General features: G+C 41.8%; 1 protein-coding gene and 1 pseudogene across 2 annotated transcripts; both read right to left on the bottom strand.

The window, feature by feature from the left end:
* Positions 1-485: 485 nt before the first annotated feature.
* SAMD7 (sterile alpha motif domain containing 7) lies at positions 486-27,789 on the bottom strand. 2 transcript variants are annotated; one of them, XM_002814271.4, is made up of 9 exons: positions 27,540-27,789; positions 23,916-24,015; positions 20,115-20,241; positions 18,372-18,496; positions 14,524-14,602; positions 12,471-13,099; positions 11,080-11,201; positions 3,197-3,307; positions 486-1,326 (listed from the first exon to the last, which is right to left on the bottom strand). In XM_002814271.4, exons 3-9 carry the CDS (start codon positions 20,198-20,200, stop codon positions 1,138-1,140), a joined length of 1,341 nt encoding a protein of 446 aa, XP_002814317.4. In that variant the 5' UTR covers positions 20,201-20,241; positions 23,916-24,015; positions 27,540-27,789; the 3' UTR covers positions 486-1,137. The 2 variants fall into 2 exon arrangements, with proteins under 2 accessions (XP_002814317.4, XP_002814316.4); XM_002814270.4 differs by having other exon boundaries at positions 23,941-24,015.
* Positions 6,413-7,665, bottom strand: LOC103890302 (glycosaminoglycan xylosylkinase-like; annotated as a pseudogene).

Below are 27,789 nucleotides of genomic sequence, written 5' to 3'. Positions count from 1 at the left end.
GCCAATCCCCTCCTTGAGCAAATTGTCATCATTTTCTTGTTTATCCTTTCAGAGACATTCTGTTAAACATCAAGTTGAAAATGTGATATTCCACAGGGTGTGAGCAGAGAGCACTCCACCTTGCCAGCTCAAACCTGCTTTGCAGAGATAACTTCCTCACCCCTTGGATGAAATTTCAAGTGGATACTATGACTTTTCACCTCCCTCTCAGATAAAAAGCAGTCCTCCAGTCACTTTCAGTCATAACATAGTTTTATTTCAGAAATAAAATACCTAGTCATGAGTAATAGTCAAACTCGATTTTTTTTTTTTTTTTTGAGATGGAGTCCTGCTCTGTCACCCAGGCTGGAGTGCAGTGGCACGATCTCAGCTCACTGTAGCCTCCGCTTCCCAGGTTCAAGCAATTCTCCTGCCTCAGCCACCCGAGTAGCTGGGACTACATTCACGCACCACCACGCCTAGCTAATTTTTTTTTGTATTTTTATTAGAGACGGGGTTTCACCATGTTGGCCAAGCTGGTCTTGATCTCCTGACCTCATGATCCACCCGCCTCAGCCTCCCAAAGTGTTGGGATTACAGGCGTGAGCCACTGCGCCCGGCCAAAACTTGAAAATTTAAGGTTAAAGCTTCTCACCTTCCCTAGCTTGGGCCTGCTTCACGCTGGAAATCTGGAATGAGAAAAGGTGGAGTCGTGGTCAGCTTCTCCATTTCTGTTCTGTACTTCTGCCCGTTCTCTTCTGCCTCTCTGTGGTTTCATTGGGTTGCCTTTATCTCTTTCAGGGTTTGGGAATGGAAAATGAGTGAAGAAAGGGAGGGAGCTCTTTTTTTTCAGTTTCAGCTCTTTTGGTTTCTTCAGAGATTTCTTCATGGAAACATCCATCTGCAGCTTTCTTGATGTTTGTAAATCTCCCCTTCATTAGCATTTGCTCCTACGGATGCATCTCCAGTCATTTGGTGCTGGGGTCATTCAGCCCTGGCAGGGAAGCCCCTTGGGCAAGTCTCCTCCATGACAGCCCCAGGAAGGCTGACTTTCTCTCCTCATTCTCCATCCAGTCTTGGGAAATCCTCACACATCCTTTGCAATATCCTAGGCTCTTTGGAAAACTGGCTAAGACTATTCCTCCTCCTTGAGGGCTTTTAGTTTCTCATACTATCTCGCTCAATTCCTTTAGGAATTATTGTATCCTGGGGACAAAAAATGCTCATTGTATCACTCCAGGAATTAGAATCCAGAAGAGGGGATGTATCTGCTGGTTGATCAAATGCTTGTCTCATAGGAAATGAAAGAGTTTTCTTGTAGAACATACTTCCCACATGCTGAGATACCTTTTAAGACAAAATAATTTGTATATAGTAACTAATTCTATGAATTTTTTTCATTAACTCAGCATTAAACACACATTGCAGAGAGGCTGAGGTAATTTCAGGCATGGAGCGTCTATTAATATATGGTTGTGGGGTTCACAATTGTAGGATGTGGTGGGCTTTTTCTTTCTCTCAGAATCATAGTGTTTACAGATGTAAAACAGGGTATCAAGGTGGCTCTAACCTGGGCAGCTGAGCAATAGTGGAATTACTGAGGGGGAGAAAAGTGGATGGTGAGGTCAGGATGGTAATGGTGGTGGCATGTGAGGAGCAGCACAAATGACATAGGTCTTTGGCTTTGGCTCTGAAGGCAGTGGGGAGCTATTTTAGAATCTTGAGCAGAAAAGTGACACGATCCATCTTATATATTAAAAGGACCACTTTTACTGTTTTGTGAATCAACTCTGGGTGGGCAAGGGAAGAAGCAGGGAGAGCAGTTAGAAGGCCAATGCATGATTTCTCAAAGATTTAGAACCAGAAATACCATTTGACCCAGCAATCCCATTACTGGCTATTTACCCAAAGGAATATAAATCATTCTATTACAAAGATAAATGCACACATATGTTCATTGCAGCACTATTCACAATAGCAAAGACATGGAATCAACCCAAATGCCCATCAGTGATAGACTGGACAAAGAAAATATGGTACATATACACCATGGAATACTATGCAGCCATAAAAAGGAACAAGATCATGTCCTTTGCAGGGACACGGATGGAGCTGGAAGCCATTATCCTCAGCAAACTAATGCAGGAACAGAAAACCAAACACCGCATGTTCTCACTTATAAGTGGGAGCTGAATAATGAGAACACATGGACACAGGGAGGGGAACAACACACACTGAGGCCTGTCAGGGGTTGGGATGTGGGGAGGGAGAGCATCAGGATAAATAGCTAATGCATGCTGGGCTTAATACCTAGGTGATGGGTTGATAGGTGCAGCAAACCACCATGGCACACGTTTACCTACGCAACAAACCTGCACATGTACTCCATAACTTAAAATAAAAATTAAAATTTAAAAAAAAGAAGGCCAATACAGTCATCCAATGAGAGACAATGGTGCCTGAGACTAGGATGGAGTGGTGGAGGTAGTGAGAAGTGGAGTGCTGGGGTTGGCTAACTCACAAGAGCCAATTATTAAATGTTTAGGAAGTTTGCAAGCCAGTTGTTAAATACATCATTATTAAAAATTAAGTCAAAGCATCGTATTAAATAAATTATGTACAACAAAAGTAATACATGCTTAAAGCTCATCACTTTTTAATTGTTTTTACCTAATTATTTTACTATTATTATTACTTCTACTCTTGACGTTATTTACACCTATTATATCTGAGATTGTATCTGGTAGAAATACTCTAAAGTGGGGCGCTGCTGTGCATCTCTTCCCATTTCAGGATAGTCACCCCCAAGTGTCATGGGCCTGGAGCGAGGAGGGCAGCACTCCCGAGTGGGATGATGATTTCTCGGAGGATGACAGTATTCAGTGACCGTGGGAGTTTCTCAGTCACAGTGGGAGTAATTTACACCACAGAAATTGGAGATGCTACAAATTGGGGCTCATTTTGTTTTCAAAGATAACTACTTGTTAAACATTTACCAGTGCATCCCTGCTTATCATCTTCCCAGTTATATCTAGGAATGTGTACCACCATCCCATCCAATGTTTTCAGGGTCCCTCACTTCTATTATGTCCTCAACAACAGAGGGAAAACAATAAAGAAGTTAAATAAGTATTATTTATATTACAAGATAAAAGTAACATATTTGTATTAAGCTTCATGCCATTAATACATAATTAATTATATAAAATCACCATACCTGGGATTGAATTTTTAGTGCCGGCCCTAGCTTTAATCCCATAGTGCCTCGAAGATGCTCTTCTGTGAGTAATGGCAAAGTTTCTCCATCAATTGCATGATCTTTAAATACCTTCATAAATACAAAAGGTGTTAACTCTGTCTGAATGTCTTTTTTTAAAAAAATTCTTTTACCACCTAGATATTTTAGTTTTGGAGAAAACATTAAGACTGCTTGAGGATGACAGAAAAATTTGTAAAACCTTTTTTTAGTTGCTCTCTTTTCTGTGCTCAGTAGCACATTGCTTGTGCTCCTTAATAACCTTTGTAATCAACTGTAATTCTCTGTTTATAGAACTCAATTCCAACCAGGAATAGTGATTATTTGAGGGCCAGGTCTGTGTTTCATTGACCAATGTACCCCTAATACAGAGGCTGGCATATGGTAAGAAGATGTACAATAAATATTGCTGGAGAAATGAATGAATGAGTAAATGCTCTAAGTAAAGGGATGTGGGTAAAACCTGTTACAGATAAATTTCATGTCTCACATTTACAGATGTGGTATCCACTGGCCATGCCTTAGATGCATGGTAAAGGGAGGAGAGGGAAATGCTGCTGAGAACTTTCCCTACAGGACCTTTCCAGCAGGTCTGCTAGTCCTGAAACTGTAGTGGACATGGCATGCCTTCCTTTCTCTGAAAGCCAGGAAGGCTGCTGGTGGACAAAGATTCCAGGCAGATAGAGGGATACAAAATCTAGGCAGATTGATAGGACCGTAATTTCATGATTTTCAACTTCAACTTGCCCGGAAATCCTTCTATATTCACTGTTGAGCTTTCTCTCCCTTCTATTTCAAGCTATCTCCACCCTCCTCAAACTTTAGACTTTGTAGGCAGAGCCTTCCCTCATTTTCAGTAGATCATAGCGCTTCCTAACTAAAAAAACAAAAACAAACAAACAAACAAACAAAAAAACCAAAAAAAAAAACCCAGAAAACAAAAACCAGTAGATAAGAACTCCCTCTAATTCTGACCAATGAATCAAAAACCTTTATTTTCTCCCACTGTCACGATACAATGGAAAAGAGGTCTCTCCACCATTTAAAGACGATCTCTCCACATATACTGTGGGTCCTCACCCCTCCCACTTCCAGAGGGGATAGATAATTCCCTCTTTTCTCTTCAGTCTCTCCTCTTCTGCTGGCTCTTTCCCATTGGGATTTAAATAAGTCTCCACCATCATTAAACAAACAAAAATAATGAAAATACTCAAACTCCATTTCCAAATGCTGCCTCATGTCTCTCACTCCCTTCACAGCCAGATTTCTCCAGAGGGTTTCGATGCTCCCTGCTTTCACGTTCTCATTTCCCAGTCATTCTGCAGTCTCAGGGAATCTGAGCTCTGCCCCGACCATTCCATTAAGCCTGCTTTCCTCAGGCTTCCGGGTGCCTCTGTCCCACCAAACATGCAGACATTTTGCAGTTGTTCTATTTCTGAAGTTCCTGGCTGCATCTGACATTGTTGACTGTGCCTTCATGAACAGTGCTTGCTCTTCCTTTCTGTCATGAGGCTGCTCCCTCCTGGGTACCCCTGTTCTCTCCTTCAAGGTCACCTCTGCCAGCTCTTGTTTCTTTGTCCATTTTTATAGGTTAGGGTTTCTTAGGCTTCTGACTCAGGTCCCTTTGGTCTTCCTGATTCATTTCAGCTTTGCTCAGCTTTAATGATGGGCTGTATATGCTGAAGGCTCCCTAACATGTATCTTTAACTCAGAAGCTAAATCGTGCCAATTTGGCCTCTTACATAGTTTTCATTGTGCTGTGACCGGGCAGCATTGAGTTCCAATGCAGAGTCCCACAATTACCGTGTTCCCCCACCCACAAAAGCACAGATTCTGTCTCCATACCACGCGGTCACTTCTGGGGGATGGCAGAGGGATGGTGTGGGCAATTCCAGACTATCTTTCCTACCCCCTTCAGTGTCTCTTTCAGTAACATGAAGTTAAAACCAGGTACTGTGATTGCTCATCTGATTTTTCGTTCTTATGAAGATGGATTTTTTTTGTGTGGATTGTTGCTCCACGTGGTGTTCCGGAAGGGAGGACTATCGGTGGAGGCTTCTTTTTGGCCATCTTGCCCTGCCTCCTGTAGGTTGTGTTCTTATCCACCTGCCCCCACTGCTCCCGCCCTGGATAGAGCTCCATTATTGCTCATCGGAAGAGGCTTCCCCTCTGTCTTGTCCTCTTCAACTTGTTTTCATAAAAGCAACCTGAGTGACCTTTCTGCAATATAAAGCTAACCATGCTGCTTCCTACTTAAAACCTGACTGCCTCCAGGATAAAGTCACAATCCTTCACTGGGTCTTCAGGGCTCTGTGACCTGGCCCTGTCCACCTCTCCAGTCTCGTCTTGCTGTCCTCACCTCTCTCACTTTGGCCCTGGCCCTCTGTAGCACTGGGAACTACTCTCAAAGTCCCAACCATATTAAAGTTTTCTCTGGCTCTGGCCCTCACCTGGAAATTCCTCCTTTATCTCCCTCCTGCCTCACCTCTCCTCTTGACTTTCAGGTCTCCCTTTAGAGGCCTCTTCCTTTAGGAGGCCATGAGTCCTTCATATGTGTTCCCACCATGCTCTGTACCCACCTTTCGCAACGCGCTCGTATGGATGTGGGATCGCTCACTGGTGCCCCTCTTCTGGACTATGAGTGCCACAAGAAGAGGAACCACATTGGTCTTGTTTCCACTCTGTGCTCCGTGCCTCAGAGGGCATGACTCAGGACCAGCTAAAAAGTAGAATCTTCTTGGAAAGCTCCTGTACTGGGAACCTTGTGTTCTAACAGATTTTAGTTTTGTATGTTTATATATTTTTTTCCACAAAATGCACCAGTGTGGAGAAAGGACTGAAATGTTCAACTCAAAACACACACTCCAGAGCCAATTCCGGTATTCATCTATGCAAATGTCTGATTGTCCTTTGGCCTGGGAATTAAGACTGACCAACTATGATGCCTATTGCTAGAATGGGCAATTGCTCAGGGATTCAGAAGGTGATTCAGCAGGAACACTTCCATGCTCTGAAACTTGTGGTCTTTTCTTTAGTTTCTACTACGGAAAACGCCAAAGACATCCAAGGCTGCCCTGTCCCCTGTCACCAGAACTTGCTGCTGGCCATTTCCAATCTATCTCATACCATTTGGAATTGACTGTGCTGCTTCTCTATCTTTGTAAAAAGAAATTTCACTTATTTTGTGTTGAGAATTACAAGTGGGAGAAAGCATTGTGTCTTCCACCATACAGTGTCCATCCCAAACTGGTCAGTGCACTGCTCCATGGTGGCCAGGACACTCAGGAGCCACTGGTCCATGGTGTCCAGACAAGGATCAGAGAGCACTGGGTAGAGGGGGTCATGGGCCATGGCAGATTTTAAGGTAGACTTCAGCACACCGTTCTTTAGGTAGTTCCGTTTGTTCCAGGTAGAAACCTGAGTGATGCCACACTGATAGAGGGGGGAAAGAATGCTTCTTTCATCCAGCAGGGGGTTCCCAAAGCTTTTGTCGTTATCAAGAAGGATGAGCATACTGGCACCCTCATTATCTTGAAAGTTCTTATAGTAATGGCAGTCAGCATTGTCCATCAGGTAATCAAAGACAGCTGTGTTAATGGTGTCCAAGCGGCACAGGCCAGAGTCATAAAGGGACGTTTTCTTCACAGCCTCACAGTAGCTCTCATCATACTCCCACCTGGCCAATTTGCCTTTTCAGTAAGTCCTGGCCCACGGATGTCAGTGTTTCTGGAGAGGCCACACATCTGGAAGCCAAAGTGTGACAGATTTTTCCATTGTGTCTCCATCGGCACAAGCTGATTCTGTTTCTCGGTAGTAATAACATTTCCCATAAAAAGAAGTATTGTTTCCTACAGTTAGGAAGGGGCTCAACAGCTGCTCCATGGTAACAGGCTTGAACTCTGTCTGAAGATGAACAAATCTGCCCACCATCAACAGTGCTCTGGGACACCCACAATCCTGTCCAAGTGAAAGGCTGCTACCTCTGCATTGTGTGTATCATAACCGGCATATGGTTCCCTTCCACTACATAGTCTCGGCTATACTACTTAGGTTCGAAAACAACTTTCTGTTCCCTTTCAAGGATCAGTAAGGCTTTCAGCTGTGTCCCTTTATAACCCACATCAGCTTTAATAATTTGCTTGGTGGCCATGGCATGCATGATTGCCCCCAGCTCTGGTGTCTCTTCACAGTACACTTCCTGGGGAACCACCCACTGGGCTGCAATCTCCTAGGAAGACTGCAACGTGTGGTCCAACTTGGGTGACAGCTCCATCCACTAGCCAGTCATCATTTGGTGAAAAGCCCTCAGGTGATCAAGTGGTGAAACGCCGCTTGGCAGTTGATGTATCTAAGTCGTCAATCAGGAAAACTTTGGTGAAGATAAAGATGACAAGAATTGCTAACAGCATGACTCTCTGCTTTAGCTTCATGTCGACCTCTTTTCCTCTCCCCCGACCCACTCTCTGGCTCACTTATCAAGGAGAGCCGGTGCTAACGGTTAGTAAGGAGATTCCATCATTACACACATTGGTCCATTTGTGGATGCACCTTCCACAGTTCCCGTTGGGCCCTAGGCTTGCTCGTGGCTGCCCACGCAGTGCAATGCAGCATGGCCCCCAAGGAGGGGCAGCCCCAGGCTGCGCTTATCACCCCAGCCACTGCCACCACCACTGCAGCTCCCACCACTCCCTGGCCACCTCTCTCAGCGCTAAGCCAGCCGTCCCCCCACAAACTGCATTAAGTAATTATTTATTTTCCTATTTTAATTAAGCAAATTATAGAAAATGGCTAATATATAGAAAATGGCTAATATAAATTAAAGAGCCAGGTGTGGTGGCTCACACCTGTAATCTCAGTTACTTGGGAGGCTAAGGCTGGAGGATCACTTGAGCCCAGGAGTTTGAGACAAGCCTGGGCAACATAGTAGACCCCCATCTCTTTAAAAAAAATTAGCTGGGTGTGGTACTGCGCACCTGACAATTTGTGAGCATCCAAAGGAGGAACCACGTGGATAAATTTTCAAGCAGAGGTAGGTTGGCAGCCAGGGGACTGAAATGTGTGAGGATCTAACCCTCAGCCATGGTGGATGTACTCAGGGCCTGGGGCGAGGACACAGACATGTCCCTGTCGCTCAGATGTACGAGCGACATCTTTGTTTCTCACCTAGCAGTTTGGGCCATGTGTGATGATATAAATGTGCACATATTTTCAGTAATTTCAGTTCTTTTTAGAGAGAGGATATTTTATCTGCTCAGTCCTCTGAACTAGACATTTACCTGGAACAAAATATGTTGCAGGCTCTCCTGAATGTTCCTTAACAGCTGAGCCACCAATCCTTTCTCTACACCTATTTAAAAGAGTTCATTTGCACTCGGGGCTTTGGGTTCTAGTTGTTATTTTTTTTCTGCTGAATTTCTTTTTCTACCTACAGGAGGTGAGTGGTGAGAAGTTGCTGAGTAGGCACCTAAGGCAGAGATGGGGAGTAAGAGGATAGTTGGGGGACAGTGGGTTTAACGACAGCTAATCTCAGCACCTTGGTCCAACTCATTTAAAGAAAGGGGCTATGGGGCTGGGTGTGGTGGCTCATGCCTGTAATCCCAGCACTTTGGGAGGCCGAGGTGGGCGGAACTTGAGGTCAGGAGTTCGAGACCAGCCTGGCCAACACGAGGAAACTCTGTCTTTACTAAAAATACAAAAAATTAGCCAGGCGTGGTGGTGTGCACCTATAGTCCCAGCTACTTGGGAGGCTGAGGCAGGAGAATCACTTGAACCCAGGAGGCAGAGGTTGTGGTGAGCAGAGATGATGCCACTGCGCTCCAGCCTGGGCGACAGAGCAAGACTCCATCTCAAACAAAAAAAAAAAAAAAAGAAAGGGGCTATGAGTAACTATGAGTAACACCTGATGGGACATTTTAGACAAGCGTCCTTGTGAGAGTGGGGTACAAGCAGTGCTGCTTCAGGGCTGTTGCATCCAGAGCATAAAATAACATCACAGAGCATAGCTGGGGGCAGGCACAGCAGAGCAGTGACATCTTTCAGTTGATGCCACCTGCTGTCACTTGGAGGGAGTATACTTTAATGGGGAAACTAAAGCAGGACTTGATCCTAAACAAATTTGAGACACATCTAGAAATAATTGGTACCACTTCTTGGGGTGGGGAAGAGGGCACTGACATCCTGTCAGTGAGAGATAATGAGTGAGCAGGGTTTGGAGTACTCATGTTTGTGTGACTTCTGTGTACCCATAAGGGGACATTTGGGATTTTAAACTATGAAAAGCATGTAATATTATTTATTACAAGAGCTATTATTATAAATTGCACTTTTCTGACTATGGATCACTAAGAATAATCAGAGTTCAAATTCGATGTGCCAGATCTCAGCAATCACATGCTTATTAAATAAGTGTTGCTCTTCTGGTTGTTATCAGAATTTAGCAACTTAATTGAACCCGTGGTTGACATGGCACTTGAAGTGGTATAGATAAATTTAAAAAGTGGCTTACCCATGACTAATGACTAATTTTTAAAAATAAGGTTATAACCATTGAACAGGGTAGAGTAGGCCAAAAACTTTTTATCAGGTTGTGCAAAAGACAAAAATGGGTGACTTGAAGAATACAACTTGCTTCATAAGTAACTTGAGGTTTGGCCGTCTCTTGGGTATAATGATGAAATTCATGTTTATTGAGTACTTACAAGGTGCCATGCACTCTAATGCTCACAAAAATCCTCTGAAAATGTATTATTATGATTATCTTCATTTTATGGATAAAACAACTGAGGCACAGAGAAGACAGGCAACTTGTCCTAGGTCACACAGCCAGAAAATAGAAAAGCCAGGATTTGAATTTGTACTTTCTGGCTTTGGAAGCTATATGCTTAGTAACTACTCTATATAGCTTTTCCATAAGTCCCATAAACTGAACTATAAAATAATAATAATAAAAAGAAAAAGAGTTAACAGTATCTCACTGTAGACAAACATTTCACAAAACAGATCTGGAAAATAATCAGCTCTAGTATCAATTAATTATGATGTAGTTAAATCTTAATGTCCTTTTCTTGCTTTCTTTTCTTTAACATGCAAACCAAAAATGATACTAGATTTAGTAGGCACTTTATTGCTTAGAATTGTATTATTAAATAACTCAAAAAAGTAAACTATATGCATGAAAATGTAGCATTGACATAAACTTCAAAATTTTACCAACCTATGACTTTTGTCACAAATTTTTCAATATTAGTGAGGCTAGTTTTATTTCTAACTGCCCTGATAGTGCATTATAGTTTTTTAAAATGGTATTTTATGCCAGATTGAATATGTTGTATGCATTTTTATATATTGTCCCAGCATAAATACAGAATTTAAAATAATGAATTTCCTACTTTTCAGATATTGCCTTCTTGTTCTTTTTAGAATGAAGTATATATTCCTGTTACTTACAGTGAGTAACCTAAAACTTCTCACCCAGAAGTCTGTGCTCCAAAAATGTTTGCTATGTGGATAAGTAGGGAATGCAGTCATTATTTCCCATTCTTTTTGGATGTTCAACTTCTGAATCTTCTTCGAATTTTGGGGGAATTCCTACTTCTTAGGAGTCTTGATAGGAAAGAAGCTAAAGACAGATAATGGCTTTCCCAGCCTCCCCTGATGCTGGGGTGTGGGTGTATGACCCAAGTTCCACTAATCAGAGACCTGTCCCAGGGTAGATATTGGCATAAAAAAGAGAGATTAGTAGGAATCCTTTCTGGAGGCACAATGCAAGTTTGACCTAATTCATTATGCAGGAAAGATATTTCAAACTGTTTTTCTTGTATGGAAATACTTAAACATTAAGTCACCTGAGCATAGTCTGAACAACCTGGAAGGCTGCTAATGAAGCTGTGCACATCATCCACGGTCCACTTCTGAATATCTTCATCCAAAGAAAGACTCCCCCCAGTTGTAACCAGTGCAAGTGTTCCTTTAAAATGGAAAGAAATTGTGGCATAAAATACATACAGGTTTATGTATAGTTACATTAGTTTCCTTATATTCTATCACCCCAGAGTGGTCTTGATTTGCAAACTCCTTACAAGATAGTAAGAGTTACTAGGAGATGTTTTCTAAAAGCTTCAGCTGCCTCCTTTCTGTTCTTTCTCTGAAAAGATCTTTACTGATAGCATTTATTGTAAGTAAACAAGTTCCAGGTTCGCACCAGCTTCTCTCAGATTCCAACAGAAATGCCCCATGGATTCTATTCTCCAGATTAATGTTACTATGTTTTTGTGATAGGTGATTATCATGCTTTCGAGATGAGACAAGAATTTAGCTACATTTTCATCAGAATGGCAAATTAACACTTTGTAGGGAAGCAGTTGGTATGGTGGCTGTATTACATACCCTTCACAATCCCTGTGTCTTAAAATGTTTTTTTTTTATCTAAAGGAGTTCTAGAAAACTATTCAGTGTGTGTTTCTGGCATGAAGTGCGTTAACATTTTTAAATTTGAAAGTATCAACAGTATTGGACACTGAAAGGTAATACTTCTGCTTAATTGCCTGTTTTTTCATATACTTAAATACCAGGGAGACAGAATTCACACTTTGAAGCAAGAAGCCTCTCTGCTTTGTGTTGAAGAAATGAACACTAAATTACATTAAAATCTTAAATTAAAATTCTATTATGTTTCCCAAGATATTTACCTTCTCAGCCTTTGTTGAAAATTCTCTATATAGCAAAATATAAACAGAGGCTAGTTTCACTGATATGGCTTATTAGCACTGATAGAATAAAATGATGCTAAGAAAAGGTAATTCCAAGCAGGATTAAGAAAAAGAAAGATAAAGCCTGGCGCGGTGGCTCACGCCTGTAGTCCCAGCACTTTGGGAGGCCGAGGCGGGCGGATCACGAGGTCAGGAGATTGAGACCATCCTGGCCAACATGGTGAAACCCGGTCTCTAATAAAAATACAAAAAAATTAGCCGGGCGTGGCAGCATGCGCCTGTAGTCCCAGCTACTCGGGAGGCTGAGGCAGGAGAATGGCGTGAAGCTGGGAGGCGGAGGTTGCAGTGAGCCGAGACCGTGCCACTGCACTCCAGCCTGGGTGACTGAGCGAGACTCCATCTCAAAAAAAAAAAAAAAAAAAAGAAAGATAAAAAGAGGCAGGATGGTTACAGTTTATTATGTAGTAACCTACGGACTTGGCAACCTGTAGTTAATGAGGATCTGCCATTGGCCCCTGGACACCCACCTGGCAGAGATGGTCGAGGAACTGGAGGGCAGACCCCATTCTTTTCATCACAGGTTGCAAAAATCTGCTCTGAAGCCTCCTCTTTCCCATCGTCCCAGACCTTTGCTTTCAGGGTAGTGGTGTGAGACCCCCAGGGTTTCCTATGGGTAGGCTCGAGCTCTCCACAGGTGTTGGCAAGAGCTGTCGTTGGCTTTTCATTCGTTTCACTTGACTTCTGGTTGCTGGGTGCTTCAATTTCTGGGTCTTTTGCATAATGATCCTCTTCATAGGGAACTGCATGAGTCTGACCTAGGATTTTTTCTTCTGCTTGACTTTTGGAACTCTCAGCATCACTGTCTAGAGCTTTTTGATTCCCTGTATTTTTCCTGAGTCGACGACATCTCTGCCCCCAGCTCTCCTCAAAGTGTGGTGCGGTTGCCGCTAGCACGGGGTTTCCCTGAAGGTTTCTGAGGGTGCCTCTGTGAAAGTGCAGGTCACCGGCAGGGAGCATGCTCCTGCCATGGTAGGCAGTGGGGGCAGCTGGGACACCGGAGCCGTAGAGGACGGGTATCCCTAGGCCTGCTAGTCCCTTGGGATTAATTTTTTCCATTCTCCTTTGCTGGTAAATAGCATACATTTCCATTTCTGTCCTAAAAACAAAACAATATATTTTATACAGCCCAAGAAAACTACTATAAATGTAATTTTAATGACCCCTTGCCTTCCCTAAAATAGTCCTCACACTGTTTATCTGAAGTTTGTTTGGTGGAAACGTCAATCCCCCACAAAGCCACTGGGAAGGAGAGTTTTGAGTAAGATCTGAAGCTTTGTCTGAGTCTCACAATGGAAGTCCAAAGGCCAGTCTTTAGAGTGTTACCTCTAAACAGACGAGGCAAATTTAGCAGGGATGGGGCTTATGCAGCACAGCTAGTTCCTTGCCAGAGATTAATCCTCAAAAAACCTAAAGTACAGGGAAGAGGTTTTCAAACCCTGCAAAATAATCTTAGTGAGATTCAAGAAAGACAATTAGACATTGCAAGTCTCAGTATTTATAAATAAATGCAAGTGGCTGGGGAAGAGTGGAGGGAAAGACTCGGTAGTTTTGCTTACTTCACTTTGCTTTTTGGTCCTCAACTGGACCCCTTTGGGTTCAGCGATGAGAAAGTTGACTCTGCCTTCTCTTACCCTGGGGCCATACCCTATTCATTGTTATACTTTTCTTTCTCCTGGGTACTACAGCCGAAGGCCACTGTTGGGCTGACATGGGTGTTGTCTGAGCTCTGATGGCATAATCTGAAGTCAGGCAGGCAAACTTGGCTCCTATCTTTGCGCAAAATTGAAGTCATTTAAGACAGTAATGCCAATATGAATTTCAGAGGAGTCGTAGGCATTTTAATTATGGGACACTGATGGTCTTTTGCAATCTGTGTACTAATACTACTGTTAGCTTCACTGTGTGATTTCTTTTTATTTGTTCGAGACGGAGTCTCACTCTGTTGCCCAGGCTGGAGCACAGTGGCGCAATCTCGGCTCACTGCTACCTCCTCCTCAGTTCAAGCAATTCTCTGCCTCAGCCTCTTGAGTAGCTGGGATTACAGGCGCCTGCCACCACGCCTGGCTAATTTTTTTGTATTTTTAGTAGAGATGGGGTTTCACCATCTTGGCCAGGCTGGTCTTGAACTCCTGACCTCATGATCCACCCACCTCGGCCTCCCAAAGTGCTGGGATTACAGGCCTGAGCCACTGTGCCCGGCCGTGATTTCTAATCTTGCTTTTATCCTTAACCAACCTGCATACATGTTTGTATTCATTTCTTTTTCTTTCTTTCTTTTTTTTTTTTTAAGTGAAAGCAAGTTTATTAAAGAAAGTAAAGGAATAGAGAATGGCTACTCCATAGGCAGAGCAGACTATGTTTCTTTTTGTAATCTGCCTGAAATACTTTATGTAAGTAATTTGTGTGTGTGTATTTATTTGTTATATATATTCATCTATTCATTTGTTATATGAAGATAACAAGTGAATAAATGAGCAAGTGAATGAATAGAGAATAAATAAAACAACATTGCCAAATTACCTGGCAGTATGATGCCTTTGAATCATTTCATTCCTTCTGGCCACTGCCTTTATGGATTCAGGTGGTAAAATGCCCCAACCTTAAAAGAGAAAACCACCATCCCACCCCAGAAATAAATTACAAACATGCATTTGAAAATAATAAAATAAACTATAACAATGTAAAACAGTATCTGAAAAAAAAAAACCAAACCAGCAATTGCGCACAATTTTGGAAATGGTATCAGATCACTGCAGTTCGGTATCTTAGAGTCACGTTGGTGATAGCATGACAAATACCAGATAATTTTTTGTTCTTTAGTTGTTGGTCTCATGACTGGTGGCATTTTCCTGCCATACTTTAATGGGAAAAAGATGAAGTGATTTGTGAATCTCGTGATCTGTGCCTTTTTTGGTCTTTTAAAAATATATGTATTTTTTGGGTACAATGTGATGTTTTGATATATGTATACATTGTGGAATGATTAAATCAAGCTAATTACCATATGCCTCACCTCACATATTTATCACTTTTTGTGGTCAGAAGATTTACAATCTATCCTTTTTTTTTTTTTTTTTTTGAGACAGAGTCTCACTCTGTCATCCAGGCTAAAGTGCAGTGGTGTGATATTGGCTCACTACAGCCTCCACCTCCCAGGTTCAAGCAATTCTCTTGCCTCAGCCTCCCGAGTAGCTGGGATTACAGGCGCGTGCTACCACACCCAGCTAATTTTTGTATTTTTAGTAGAGATGGGGTTTCACCATGTTGGCCAGGCTGGTCTCGATCTCCTGACCTTGTGATCCACCTACCTCGGCCTCCCAAAGTGCCGGGATTACAGGCGTGAGCCACCGCACCCGGCCAGAAACAATTTTTATACTCACTTTACACCAAGCCAGTAAAGTGCATTAAATTGCTACTAATAATCTATCTTGAAAGAAATCATACTAGATCTTTTTTAAAAATGAGGTTCTTTGTTATCTGTAAAATCAAGGAGTTAGATGCAGTGATCACCAGGAATCCTTCTAACTGTAAAGCTCTAGGTTTTTTGTAGTTCAGTGGCTTTGAGATACTCTCTTTTAGACAGCTGGCATGCATGAAGCTACCAATTCATGGCATACTGCTCACAGACACAGAGAAAGTCTGTGCGAGAAGTCCAGTCTAGAGAGCACAATACTAACTGCCTGGATTTTAGAACCCTCTGAGGTCTGGTCTCAAGAAACCTTCTCCTATACTTTCTCTTTCCCAAATAGGCAATATCAAACTTAATGTTGGTTCAGTTGTATAATTCACTGCTACCTAACAACCCTGTTTTGTAAACAGATCCCTGTCTTAGTTTCTATTTTGCTAACTTACTTAGTAGCTCAGTTTTTGTAGCACTGAGGCCTTATCTCACCCGTGCTTTCTCTTATACTTCAGCCTTAAGGTTGGAGACCTGACGTAAGTCCAGGCTGGAGTGCAATGGCATGGTCTCGGCTCACTGCAACCTCCCCTTCCTGGGTTCAAGTGATTCTCCTGCCTCAGCCTCCCAAGTAGCTGGGACTACAGGCATGTGACACCACACCTGGCTAATTTTCATATTTTTAGTAGAGATGGGGTTTCACCATGTTGACCAGGATGGTCTCAAACTTCTGACCTTGTGATCTGCCCGCCTTTGCCTCCCAAAGTGCTGGGGTTATAGGCATGAGCCACCATGCCCGGCCTGCAGTGCAGCTGTTTTACTAGTCTATTGGCCTGTTGTCTGTAATCATGGGCTACAGATTACTGGGTTATTGTTGCCAGGTGGCTTCCATCCAGGATCTGCTGTTGGACTGTCTCCTTTGGTCCTTGAACCAATTTACTGGGTGGGCCCAGTTCCAGATCTGGCCCTTGCTTGGATGCTTGCTCTCGTTGCAGTTAAATGGATTCGTGACCTGTGGTAGAGTTGCAGTTAAATGGATTCGTAACCTGTGGTAGAAACATGCTCAAATCCAGGCAGGCCAGTCTCTTCCCTGACCCAGGCGTGAATCCTATTTCTTTTTGTGTCAGGCTTTCCCTTCACATTGCTCCCATCTATTAAGAGTTGTTTAAATTGTGGAGCAGGGATAAGCATATACTTATGAATATGGTTTTGGTGGGGATAGAAGATACACCAGTTTGAGCTTCAACATTTTGAGGAAATTCTCACCTCCCAGTCTCTCCTGAGCCCTCACAAGTCATGTTTTCACCAACACGACTCTACTGAAATTGCTCACATCAAAATCTCTGATGACCTCCACATAGCGCTAGATCTAATGATGTATTCTCAGTTTTCATCTTACTTGCTCTGCAGATGGCACACTTGACACAGTTGCTCACTCTCTCCTTAAAATAGTCCAATGTAAAATGACTGTAAATCTTCTGACCACAAAAAGTGTTAAATATGGCTGGGCGTGGTGGCTCACACCTGTAATCCCAGCACTTTGGGAGGCCGAGGCAGGTGGATGACTTAGGTCAGGAGTTCCAGACCAGCATGGCCAACAGGGTGAAACCCTGTCTCTACTAATAATACAAAATTTAGCCGGGTGTGGTGGTGCACACCTGTAATCCCAGCTACTTGGCAGGCTGAGGCAGGAGAATCGCTTGAACCAGGGAGGTGGAGGCTGCAGTGAGCCGAGATTGTGCCATTGCACTCCAGCCTGGGCAACAAGAGTGAAACTCCATCTCAAACAAACAACAACAACAAAGGTGATAAATATGTGAGATAAGGCATATGGTAATTAGCTTGATGTAATCATTCCACACTCCTGGGAGTGGCCTCCAGGCCTCCAGGCCTCCAGGTCACCATGCTCTCCTGGATTTCTTGCTACCTCACTGGTTCCCCTCACTTGTTTTGCTTCTCCCTTGCTTGCTTTTCCTCATCTCTGGACTCTGTTAGTGGGTTCCACAGATGCTCCTTTTACCTCTTCCATCTGCACTCTCTCCATAGGTGATCTTATCTAGCCTCATATATGCTGATTACTTCCAAAAGTATATCCCCAAGTTGTCCTCAGACGTTCTCCCTGCAATTCCGCTGCCTTTGTGACCACGACGCTTGGGTGTCTGTTGGGCATCTCAGACGTAATGTGAGCAAGCTGAGCCTCTGATTCTCTCCCTCCTCAAGAACTCTGTTCCTTCCACAGTCTTCCTCAACTCAATGAGCAGCGACTCCATCTTTCCAACTACTTGCACCAAAATTTTTGATGTCATTTTCAGTATCTCTTTCTTCCACCTTCCACATACACACTGTGAGAAAATCCTGTTGTTTCTACAATCAAAATAATTACAGGATTTAACCACTCTTTATTATTGCTACTGCCACCATCCACGACCAAGCCGTCATAATCTTTTAGCTATTCTAATAGCCCACTAATTCCCATCAGTTTATTCCCAGAACTTTGATCCCATCAGGTTTGTCCTCATCTCAGAAGACAGAATTATTCTGGTAACATTTAAGTCAAACCATGTTGCTCTTTTGCTCAAACCCCTTGATGGCTTCCCTTTTTACTCAGAATAAAAGCCAAATTCTCACTATGACCATCGGGCCCATGTAAACTGCCTTAAGCCCCGTTAATTCTCAGATCTAATCTCCTCATAACTTTATCAGTTCCTCATGTGTAAGGTAAGACAAATAGTAATACTGCAGCTCTTCATGTTATTCATGAATAAATTGATACTTAGAGGAGTTAAGCAGCTTACACTTAGTCACACAGTGGTAGCACCATGATCTGAACCTAGGTGGTGACTACAGAGGCTACAGAGACAACCACCACACAGTCCTGCCAAAATTTAGCAGTAAAATGATGGCAAACTTAATGCATCCATCCAGTTCAAAATGACTCCACAGATGAGAGCCAAACTTCTATTGCTCATACCTGGGTAGATCCGATTGGACAACACATTTGGCATATTTGTGTTTGGTAGAACAGAGGATCCAAATTGGGAAGGAATGCAAAACTGTCTTGGGTCAGTTGGAGCTACAGTGGAAGGCAATACATCTCTGAGAACAAAAAGATATAAAATAAAATAGGTAAAATGAGGTTGGAGTACACAATTTCCATGGCTGAGACAATGAGATTTTGTTATTGCCATATGGGATTCTATCATCTCTTCCCAAGATGAAATACAAAAGTCCTGGAGTCTTTATGAGTTTACGGAGAAATATGGTGGAAAGATCGGGAAGTACTCTGCTAATGAAGGATTGACCCAGCTGACAACAAAATGAGAAGGCAGGAAAGGAAAGTTTCAGGGATGTCTGGAAAAAATATTTAAATAAATCAACACTGCTCTGATTTTTCATGACCAACAGTCTACTCTGACCACAAATTCTTTTCTCATTTAATGGACATACTTTGGTTGGGTTTGCCATCTGGGATTAATGTTTGAGCACCTGGGTGGACAACTTATTTTTCTAAACTTTAGTGGTCTCTAGAAGTTCCACTTTATTGTTCATACTCCATAAACAAGAATAAATGAGTTCTGCTTTCTCTCCTGAATGTCAAAATATTCTAAACAAAAACAAACAAACAAACAAACAAGGGAAGGTAAGTTATTTCCAGAGTGTGCAACCCAAATACTTATAATTTACTTTTTATTGAAAAGAAAGAATTGTTTCTTCACAGGAAATCCAGGATACCCAGTTGTTATGGACTTGTTTCCCCTCCCCACCAAAATATTAGCATGTTGAAGCCTTAACCGCTAATGTGACTGTACTTGGAATAGGGCCTTTAAGGAGGTAATTTTGATTAAATGATATTATAAAGGTGGGGCCCTAATCCAATAGTACTAGTGTCCTTTTAAGAACAAGAGATACCAGGGATCCCTTTCTGCAAATGCACACTAGGAAGGGCTATGTGAGGATACAGTGAGCAGGTGTCTGCCTGTAAGCCAGAAAAAGAGACCTCACCAGACACCAACCCTGCAGCACCTTGATCTTGGACTCCCAGCTCCAGAACCACGAAATAAAGTTCCGTTGTTTAAACCATCCAGTATGTAGTATTTTATTATTTTTATTTATTTATTTTTTTTGAGATGGAGTTTCGCTCTTGTTGCCCAGGCTGGAGTGCAACGGCACGATCTCAGCTCACCACAACCTCCACCTCCTAGGTTCAAGCGATTTTCCTGCCTCAGCCTCCCAAGTAGCTGGGATTACAGGCCTGCACCACCACGTCTGGCTAATTTTTTGTATTTTTAGTAGAGATGGGGTTTCTCCATGTTGGTCAGGCTGGTCTCAAACTCCTGACATTGTGATCTGCCCACCTCGGCCTCCCAAAGTGCTGGGATTACAGGCGTGAGCCACTGTGCCCAGCCGTCTGCAGTATTTTATTATGGCAGCCCTAGAAGACTATTACTCCAGTGTTTGCACCTGCACAATGCCTGTCATATAGTTTGTGCTCATTAGTTATTTGCTGCGTGAGTAGGTCAAGCAGGTCTCAGAGGAGAAATGACAGCAGATGTCTTGGAGGTGAGGCCAGCAGGGTGTCTTGACTTGAATTACTGCACCACAGTTCACTGAAATAATATTAGGCAATAAAACAACACTGGACTTAACATCATTCCAAAATGTAATGATTGTCCATGTTGTTCTTTGATCAAACTATTATATTGAAGAGAAATACCTGTCCACAGTTGGAGGCCCAAATGGTGAGGGGATCAGTGGGATTGTCTGCTGCCCTGTTGGTGTCAATAAAGGGTTCACAGCCATCACCGGGTTTGTCTTCAATATCTCTCACCACTAATGGAGTTCTAAAAAGAACCAGATAGACACTTTAACAAATAACTCTACTTTTTGTGAACTATTTGAATTCTTCTTGAACACAATAAAAGCCTTTTTTATTTTCACAACACTTGGGAAGACTAGCTACATCAAGCTTTTAGTTACACAAAAACCCCAGATATAATTGTAGAACTCAGTGTTTTATCAGTATGCCCTTGGAATTTGTTGCAGAGTTCACAGGTAATATGGTACCAAACTACAAGCAATAATAAAATTAAACCAGCCTTGCAAGATTCCAGAAATACCAACGTCCTTTCTTTTTTGTTGTTGTTGTTTTTTTTTGAGATGGAGTTTCAATTTTTGCGCAGGCTGGAGTGCAATGGTGCAATCTTGGCTCACTGCAACCTCTGCCTCCCGGGTTCAAGCCATTCTCCTGCCTCAGTCTCCGGGGCAGTTGGGATTACAGGCGCCCGCCACCACGCCCGGCTAATTCTGTATTTTTAATAGAGACGGGGTTTCACCATGTTGGCCAGGCTGGCCTTGAACTCCTGACCGCAGGTGATCCACCCGCTTCAGCCTCCCAAAGTGCTGGGATTACAGGCGTGAGCCACCATGCCTGGCCCCAACTTCCTTTCTTACAACTTACTTTGATTCTTACATTTCCAGAGGTACAAATGCACAAATTCTCCCATATGTTCAATCTTTGGAAAAATATTTCTATTTAGTTGATAAGATTTAACACCAGAAAATGAAGGAGGAGAATATTTTTAATGTCTAAAAATATATCTAATTAGAAGGGATACAGACTGCACGAGACTGTATTTAATTAGAACTAGTGATCAAATTATAGCCAAGTTTACATAAATACAAATATTCATATGCTTTACCTTCAGAAACTAGTGATCAGAAAAAAGGACTACTGTTAAAGTAGATAACATTTTTCCTGACATTTTCTTGTTCTTTAATATCCTTTGAATGATTTTAAATATAAAAACAAGTACTAGTTGAACAGGTCATTTTAGCTTCTCTTTCATTCTCAACTCCCACTTTTAAAATATCTGAGAGCTCTGAGACAGAGAGTAGAACAATGGTTACCTGGGACGGGTAGTGGGGTAGGAGGGGGAAGGGAGGATGGGTAATGGGTACAAAAATACAGTTAGAATGAATAAGATCTAGTATTTGATAGCACAGCAAGATGACTACAGTCAACAATAATGTATTGTACATTTAAAAATAACTAATTGTAGGGCCAGGTGCGGTGGCTCATGCCTGTAATCCCAGCACTTTGGGAGGCTGAGGCGGGCGGATCGTTTGAGGTCAGGAGTTCAAGACCAGCCTGGCTAACATGGTGAAACCCTGTCTCTACTAAAAATACAAAAAATTAGCCAGGTTTGGTGGCGGGCGCCTGTAGTACCAGCTACTCAGGAAGCTGAGGCAGGAGAATGGCGTGAACCTGGGAGGCAGAGCTTGCAGTGAGCTGAGATCGGGCCACTGCACTCCAGCCTGGGTGACAGAGTGAGACTCCGTCTCAAAAAATAAATAAATTAAACAAACAAACAAACAAATAAAAATCAAAATAAGTATAACTGGATTGTTTGTAACACAAAGAAATGATAAATACTTGAGGTGATGGATAGGCCGTTTACCCTGATGTGATTATTATGCACTGTATTCCCATATCAAAATATCTCATGTGCCCCCGTAAGTATATACACCTATGTACCCATGAAAATTAAAAATTAAAAATAAATAAATAATTGGATTTCCTTATTGTTTTTAAAAATCTGAGATACCTGCAACTATGTTTGAAGAAAAAGATACTAGGAAGAAAATGTTCTGCTTTTCAAAGTAGTGACCTTTATTTCCTTGTGTGTATTCGATTAAATTGTGTGTTTGATTTAATTTTTAAAATAGAGGTTAATTCGTTCACATGGTTCAAATACTAAAAATATAATGGTATTTAAATATACAATCACTTTATTAGCTTCTTTTTCAGACCTAACCCCACTGATCAAATTGGAAATCCAAGTCCATGGATCACCTAACATCAGCTTTTGCCATTCATACATACACATGAAAGTTCTTTATCTCCATTTATTTTCACTGTATTTCTGTGAGGTCAGTATACTTTCCTTTCTGATAGTGGCCTCAGAGAGTTTAGTTACCACCACACAGTCAGGATTAGAATAAAAATCTCTGCTAGGTGCCTGTAAGCCATGGAGGATGCCAGCAGAGAATACAGGCTGGGTCAGAGGTGGGCTGGGCTCACAACTCTGGAGAGGACCCTGCCCTGCAACTTGAAATCTCAGGTGCTCCCCATAAGATTCGGTGAACAGCTGCCTTCTTCCCTCTAGACCATTTACAACAGAACAATGGGGGACACCACTTGGTATTTCATTTTGAAAAATTGTTGAACTTTGATTTGTGTCGTGAATTGATGGTCTCTAGCAGAAGTTCGAACTTACGAGTGAGATAGAATTTTTGATGTTACAGGCTCTATTTTGTTTTTTGTTTTGTTTTGTTTTTTTGAGACAGAGTCTCACTCTCTTGCCCAGGCTGGAGTGCAATGGCATGATCCTGGTCTCACTGCAACCTCTGCCTCCTGGGTTCAAGCAATTCTCCTGCCTCAGCCTCCTCGGTAGCTGGGCTTACAGGCACTCACCACACTTGGCTAATTTTTTTGTATTTTTAGTAGAAACAGGGTTTCGCCATGTTGGCCAGGCTGGTCTCAAACTCCTGACCTCAAGTTATTCACCCACCTCAGCCTCCCATAGCACTGGGATTAGTCGTGTGAGCCACCACGTCTGGCCTATAGGCTCTATTTTGTACAGCAGTTATCTAGAACTTACTTGTCTAGCATAAAAGAAACTTTACCCATTGGACAACAGTTCTCCATTTCCATCTCCCTCTAGCCTCTGGAAACCATTATAACATTTTCTGCTTCTATGAGTTGTACTATTTTAGACACCTCAGAGAAGAAGAATCACGCAGTATTTGTCCTGCTGTGACTGGCTTTTTCACTTAGCATAATATCCTTCAGGTTCGTCCATTGTGCATGTCAAAATGTGTTAAGAGGGTAAATTTCATGTTGAGTGTTCTTGCCACAAAATCAAACAAACAAAAACAAAGGGACACAAGAAAACTTTAGGAAGTATTGGCTATGTCTGTTACCTTGATTAAGTGATGGCTTCATGGATTATGCGTATGCCAAAACTCACCAAATTGTACACATTCAATAGGTGCAGTTCTTTTATATCAAATTTTCCTCAGTAAGGCTATTTAAAAAAATATAGAGCTCAGGCTGGGTGTGGTGTCTCACGCCTGTAATCCCAGCACTTTGCGAGGCCGAGGTGGGTGGATCATCTGAGGTCAGGAGTTTGAGACCAGCCCGGCCAACATGGTGAAACCCCGTCTCTACTAAAAATACAAAAATTAGCCTGGTGTGACACCTGTAGTCCCAGCTACTCGGGATGCTGGGGCAGGGGAATTGCTTGAACTCAGGAGGCAGAGGTGGCAGTGAGCCAAGATCGCACCACTGCACTCCAGCCTGGGCAACAGAGGGAGACTCTGTCTCTAACAACAACAACAACAACATTATATATATATGGCTCAGCTTGTATCCTATGTGATGTCTGAGACAAGTCAGGAAGAAGGAGAAGGAAAAAGGAAGAAAGAGAGGAGCAGGAATTGCTTAGAGGCTCACCACCTCTCTTCCTCATACATGTTACCTTTAGGAAAAGCCGTGGAGATGAATCACCAAAAGGAGATGAGATTGTCTCACTTTGGAATCCCCAAAGGAGGCCCTAAGACAAGAACTTAAGTACAGTAGTTTATTTGGGAGGTAATCCCAGGACGCCCGTGTGAGGGAGTAGAAAAGCAAGACCAGGAAGGGAAAAGTCAATAAAGGGTGAGTGAATTAATGTGTGGGTTTTCACTGTGGGCAACTGGTGCTCAACCCTGCTGGGAGCCCTCTAAGAAATCTATGGTACACATCTCAGAATTGTCCTCATGAAGGACAAAGAGTTGGCCCATCAACTTCTGTTGGCCATTGGTTGAGGGCACAGTTCTCCTTTGCTTATGGGTTATGCTTGAGCTAGACACAACAAGCTCCTGTGGTGCAGGAGACAACCTTCAGACTGAGAAAGGGAGATGCAGGTGCTTCAGATGGGAAATGACTTCCGTGGTTGCAGGTGAACTCAGAAGGAGGCCAAGAAGATGTAAGGTAGGGCAGCAATGGTGACTAGTGCTATTGAGGCAATGTGGCAGACTTCTAATGTCATTCCACTAGATAATTGGCACAAATGCCTTCTGAAATACCAGGTTTGCCAGGCTTAGACATATCTATATGAGGATCTGTAGGGTCCATTGTCTGCAACAAAACAGCAGGATTTTTTTTTTTTTTTTACCATTAATCACAAGTTATGTGAAATAAGTGGGAGAACCCAGTGCTATTTGGCCAATGGGAAAGGACAAGTCTTATCTAATGTACCATTAAAGCTATCCTTGGTACCACATCTGTTCTTGATTCCACGGTTCTTGGGTCTAGCTTGCTTTCTTTTTGCAATGCCAGGGTAGTGGTTCATTGTTTTTTAATCAGTCCACCAAATTTTAATCTAAAATGCAAGCTATTCCGAGTACCTGCAGAAATGTCCACATGTCATGGAAGTCCCTGGGCAGGACGATGAGTCATTGCAGCTCCTGTGTGTTACAGTTCTGGGCTCCACTTGGCTTCCCTAGTTTCTTTTAATCCTTGCACTTATGAAGTAGTACTTATTTACTTATCACTATCATATCGATTGATGCCCAAATTTTCCTTAAAGAAAACGATTGCCTAGTTTCTTTTGTGCCTGTCATCATGCACATACCTTAAATTACATAGTTTTAACTTTTATTTTTCAGAGAAGTTTTAGGTTCACAGCCAAATAGAGTGGACAGTACAGAGAGTTTTCATATCCTCCTCCAACACACACATGCACAGCTTCCCCACTATCAACATCCTGCATCAGTGTGTACATTTGTTACAATCAGTTAAGCTACACTGACGCATCGTTGCCACCCAAAATTCATAGTTTACGTGTGGATTCTCTCTTAGTGTTGGACATTCTATGGTTCTGACAAATGTAGAATGGCATTTATCCACCATTATAGTATCATACAGAATAGTTGCACTGCCCAAAATATAATTTTGAAGCAAATAAAATCAGAATACTTTTAAGGCAACGTTCTAAGCTTGATCCGATCTTTCCCTTCGTCAGCCAGGTAGATACTTGAAACTCCAAATTTGTGTTGCCTTAAAACCATTGTTTTGAGGGTACTGAGTCATATGATCAAGCATGAGTCTTTGCGAACTTTCATGTTTTCGGGGCACCCCTTTCTATTTTAGACACATGTAGACAAATTGTAAACTAAGGTCGCTTTGCAGTAGCAGATGAAATGCTCAAGTAAAAGTACAGGCTGGAATATAAATTTTCAGTGTAGAGCGTGTCTGGTAATCCCAAAGAGAGGGAGTGCAGTCGTGCTTAGGTCTGCATTCAGGCTGGATTTCTCTGACCCAGAGCTCTAATCCTGGATGCCCAGCACATTAGGAGGATGAGGACTCATTAATCTCTGTCTTCAGACTCTTACCCTCAACAAACCCCTCCAGGCAGCACATAGACGATTTACCTAGTGCTAATTCTGTCTCAACTGATTAGGGCAGTAGTAGTAAGACATGAACTTCATGAACTAAAGCCCTTGCCAAATCAGCAGATATTCACGGAATGATTTCCCAGTGCCCAGGAGCCAGGTGCCAATTTTATTATATTTGTCTGTTATTGGCTATACTGTGATCATTCATTAAAATCAGTGCAATTTGAGTTTAGAAAATCCTGGATTTGAGCAATTGTATGTAGAATATTTATGGTATGTATGATGCATGTTTTCTGATTACATACATTAAAATGAATTAATTTTTAAGTAACTGCTGTATCTGGTAAGTTTTTGTATGCGAAAAGTAGATCAGTAGAATTAAATGTTTCCACAGTTCTGAGATAAATAAATGTAAGATAAATACATGTAAATTCTTAAATTAAAATGAGAGCAATTTTTACAATTCAGGCCTGGCTTCTTGCAAGTTTTGTTGGCCTTCTCTTAGGCAGTACCCCAACAACTCCAAAGTAATTCCTCCTACTTATGTTTTGCAGAGGTCTTTGTAGCCCATCTCCTCCAACTCTGCTCTGAGCACAACCCAAATAGGCCTTCTCCTGGGTCTCTCCATATCTTGCTCCCCTTCCCATCTCTGCCAAGGACAGGGGAGAATTTAGAAAGACAGTTTATACTGAAGCACTTGGCAGTGCTGCTAAAATGTATTTCACTTTTCCTAAAGGGATAAGCTTTAGTACTTTTCTAACTGCATTTCACCATAGCACATACCCTGGAAAGCATTGAAGACAGTGGGTTACGTGCTGGCTGCTGTCACTTCTTATTTCTTCTTACTCTGGAGCTCATTTTCATTAGATCCATCCATCTCTTCTTGAAATGTCAGGTTCTAGGCACAATTACAAATATTGTAAAGAAAAAGGTAAACCTTTGACATCATTAAATAAGTCAAAATTATGTAATTTCTACTGGACTCAATATAATTTATGTGCAACTACAGTTTGTATAAATTATGTTCACTTTCTTTAAAAGATTGTGAAGCAAAGTCCATTACATATAAATCTGTAGAGACTAAAGTGAAATTCTAGCAGTACTCATATAATGGAACTGAATAGTAGGTATTTTAGTTAGATAGTCTTAAAGAATGAATTAAGGAATATCAATATAGATTTTATTTCATGATTATCATTGATTTTTCCTCAATGTTTTTCTGAAATTTTCTACTCTGACATTTCATGGTTCATACATCATGACAATTTTTGGAATATAGATATCTGTAGTAATGGGGGGCCATTAAAATAATAATGTATAGTAAATATACAGCAATAATACATAGAGGTAGGTACTTCATCTATTTGAAGATAATAAAACAACAGTAAATTTACATACAACTTTGAACTGACTTTATCTTAAATAAACTTCATTTTACTTTCACTTAAAAAACTCCAAAAACTAAGACCAGGCAGTGTTTATTTGGTAGGAGTGGTATATCATCTTTACTCGTTAGTAACTTCAGTCAGGTAGGAATTTATTAGCTCACATACTGTTAGTAATAGCCAGTAAAGTCTACACATAAACCTAAGCATTTCCTTTAAGATAAAGATGTCCTTTTATTTTATATGTGAAACATTTTACTCAGAGTAACTAGCCTCAATTTTGGACTAATCAATGTGTAGAGTTACATACTTACATCCTCTAGGAAGACTTCTTGTCTTTGATATTGCAGATGGAAGAACCATACAAAGGCTTTCTGGCCTTCAACTGCAGAAGCTTCTCTGGCTGCAGGTTGAAAGATACATCTGACAATTCTTTCAAAAATGGTCTTAATTCAGTTTAACCTTGCTTTAAATACAAATTCAACTAAGTTGATTAGTCTTATTTCATGACAGAAACTTTGCCCTCTGATATCCTCTACAGATAGGCTAAAAGATGTTAAGCCC

This window comes from Pongo abelii, chromosome 2 (assembly GCF_028885655.2).
Source record: "Pongo abelii isolate AG06213 chromosome 2, NHGRI_mPonAbe1-v2.0_pri, whole genome shotgun sequence".
Classification (NCBI taxonomy): Eukaryota; Metazoa; Chordata; class Mammalia; order Primates; family Hominidae; genus Pongo; species Pongo abelii.
Note: the sequence above shows the minus strand (reverse complement) of the source record. Positions and strands in the feature narration are given on the sequence as shown.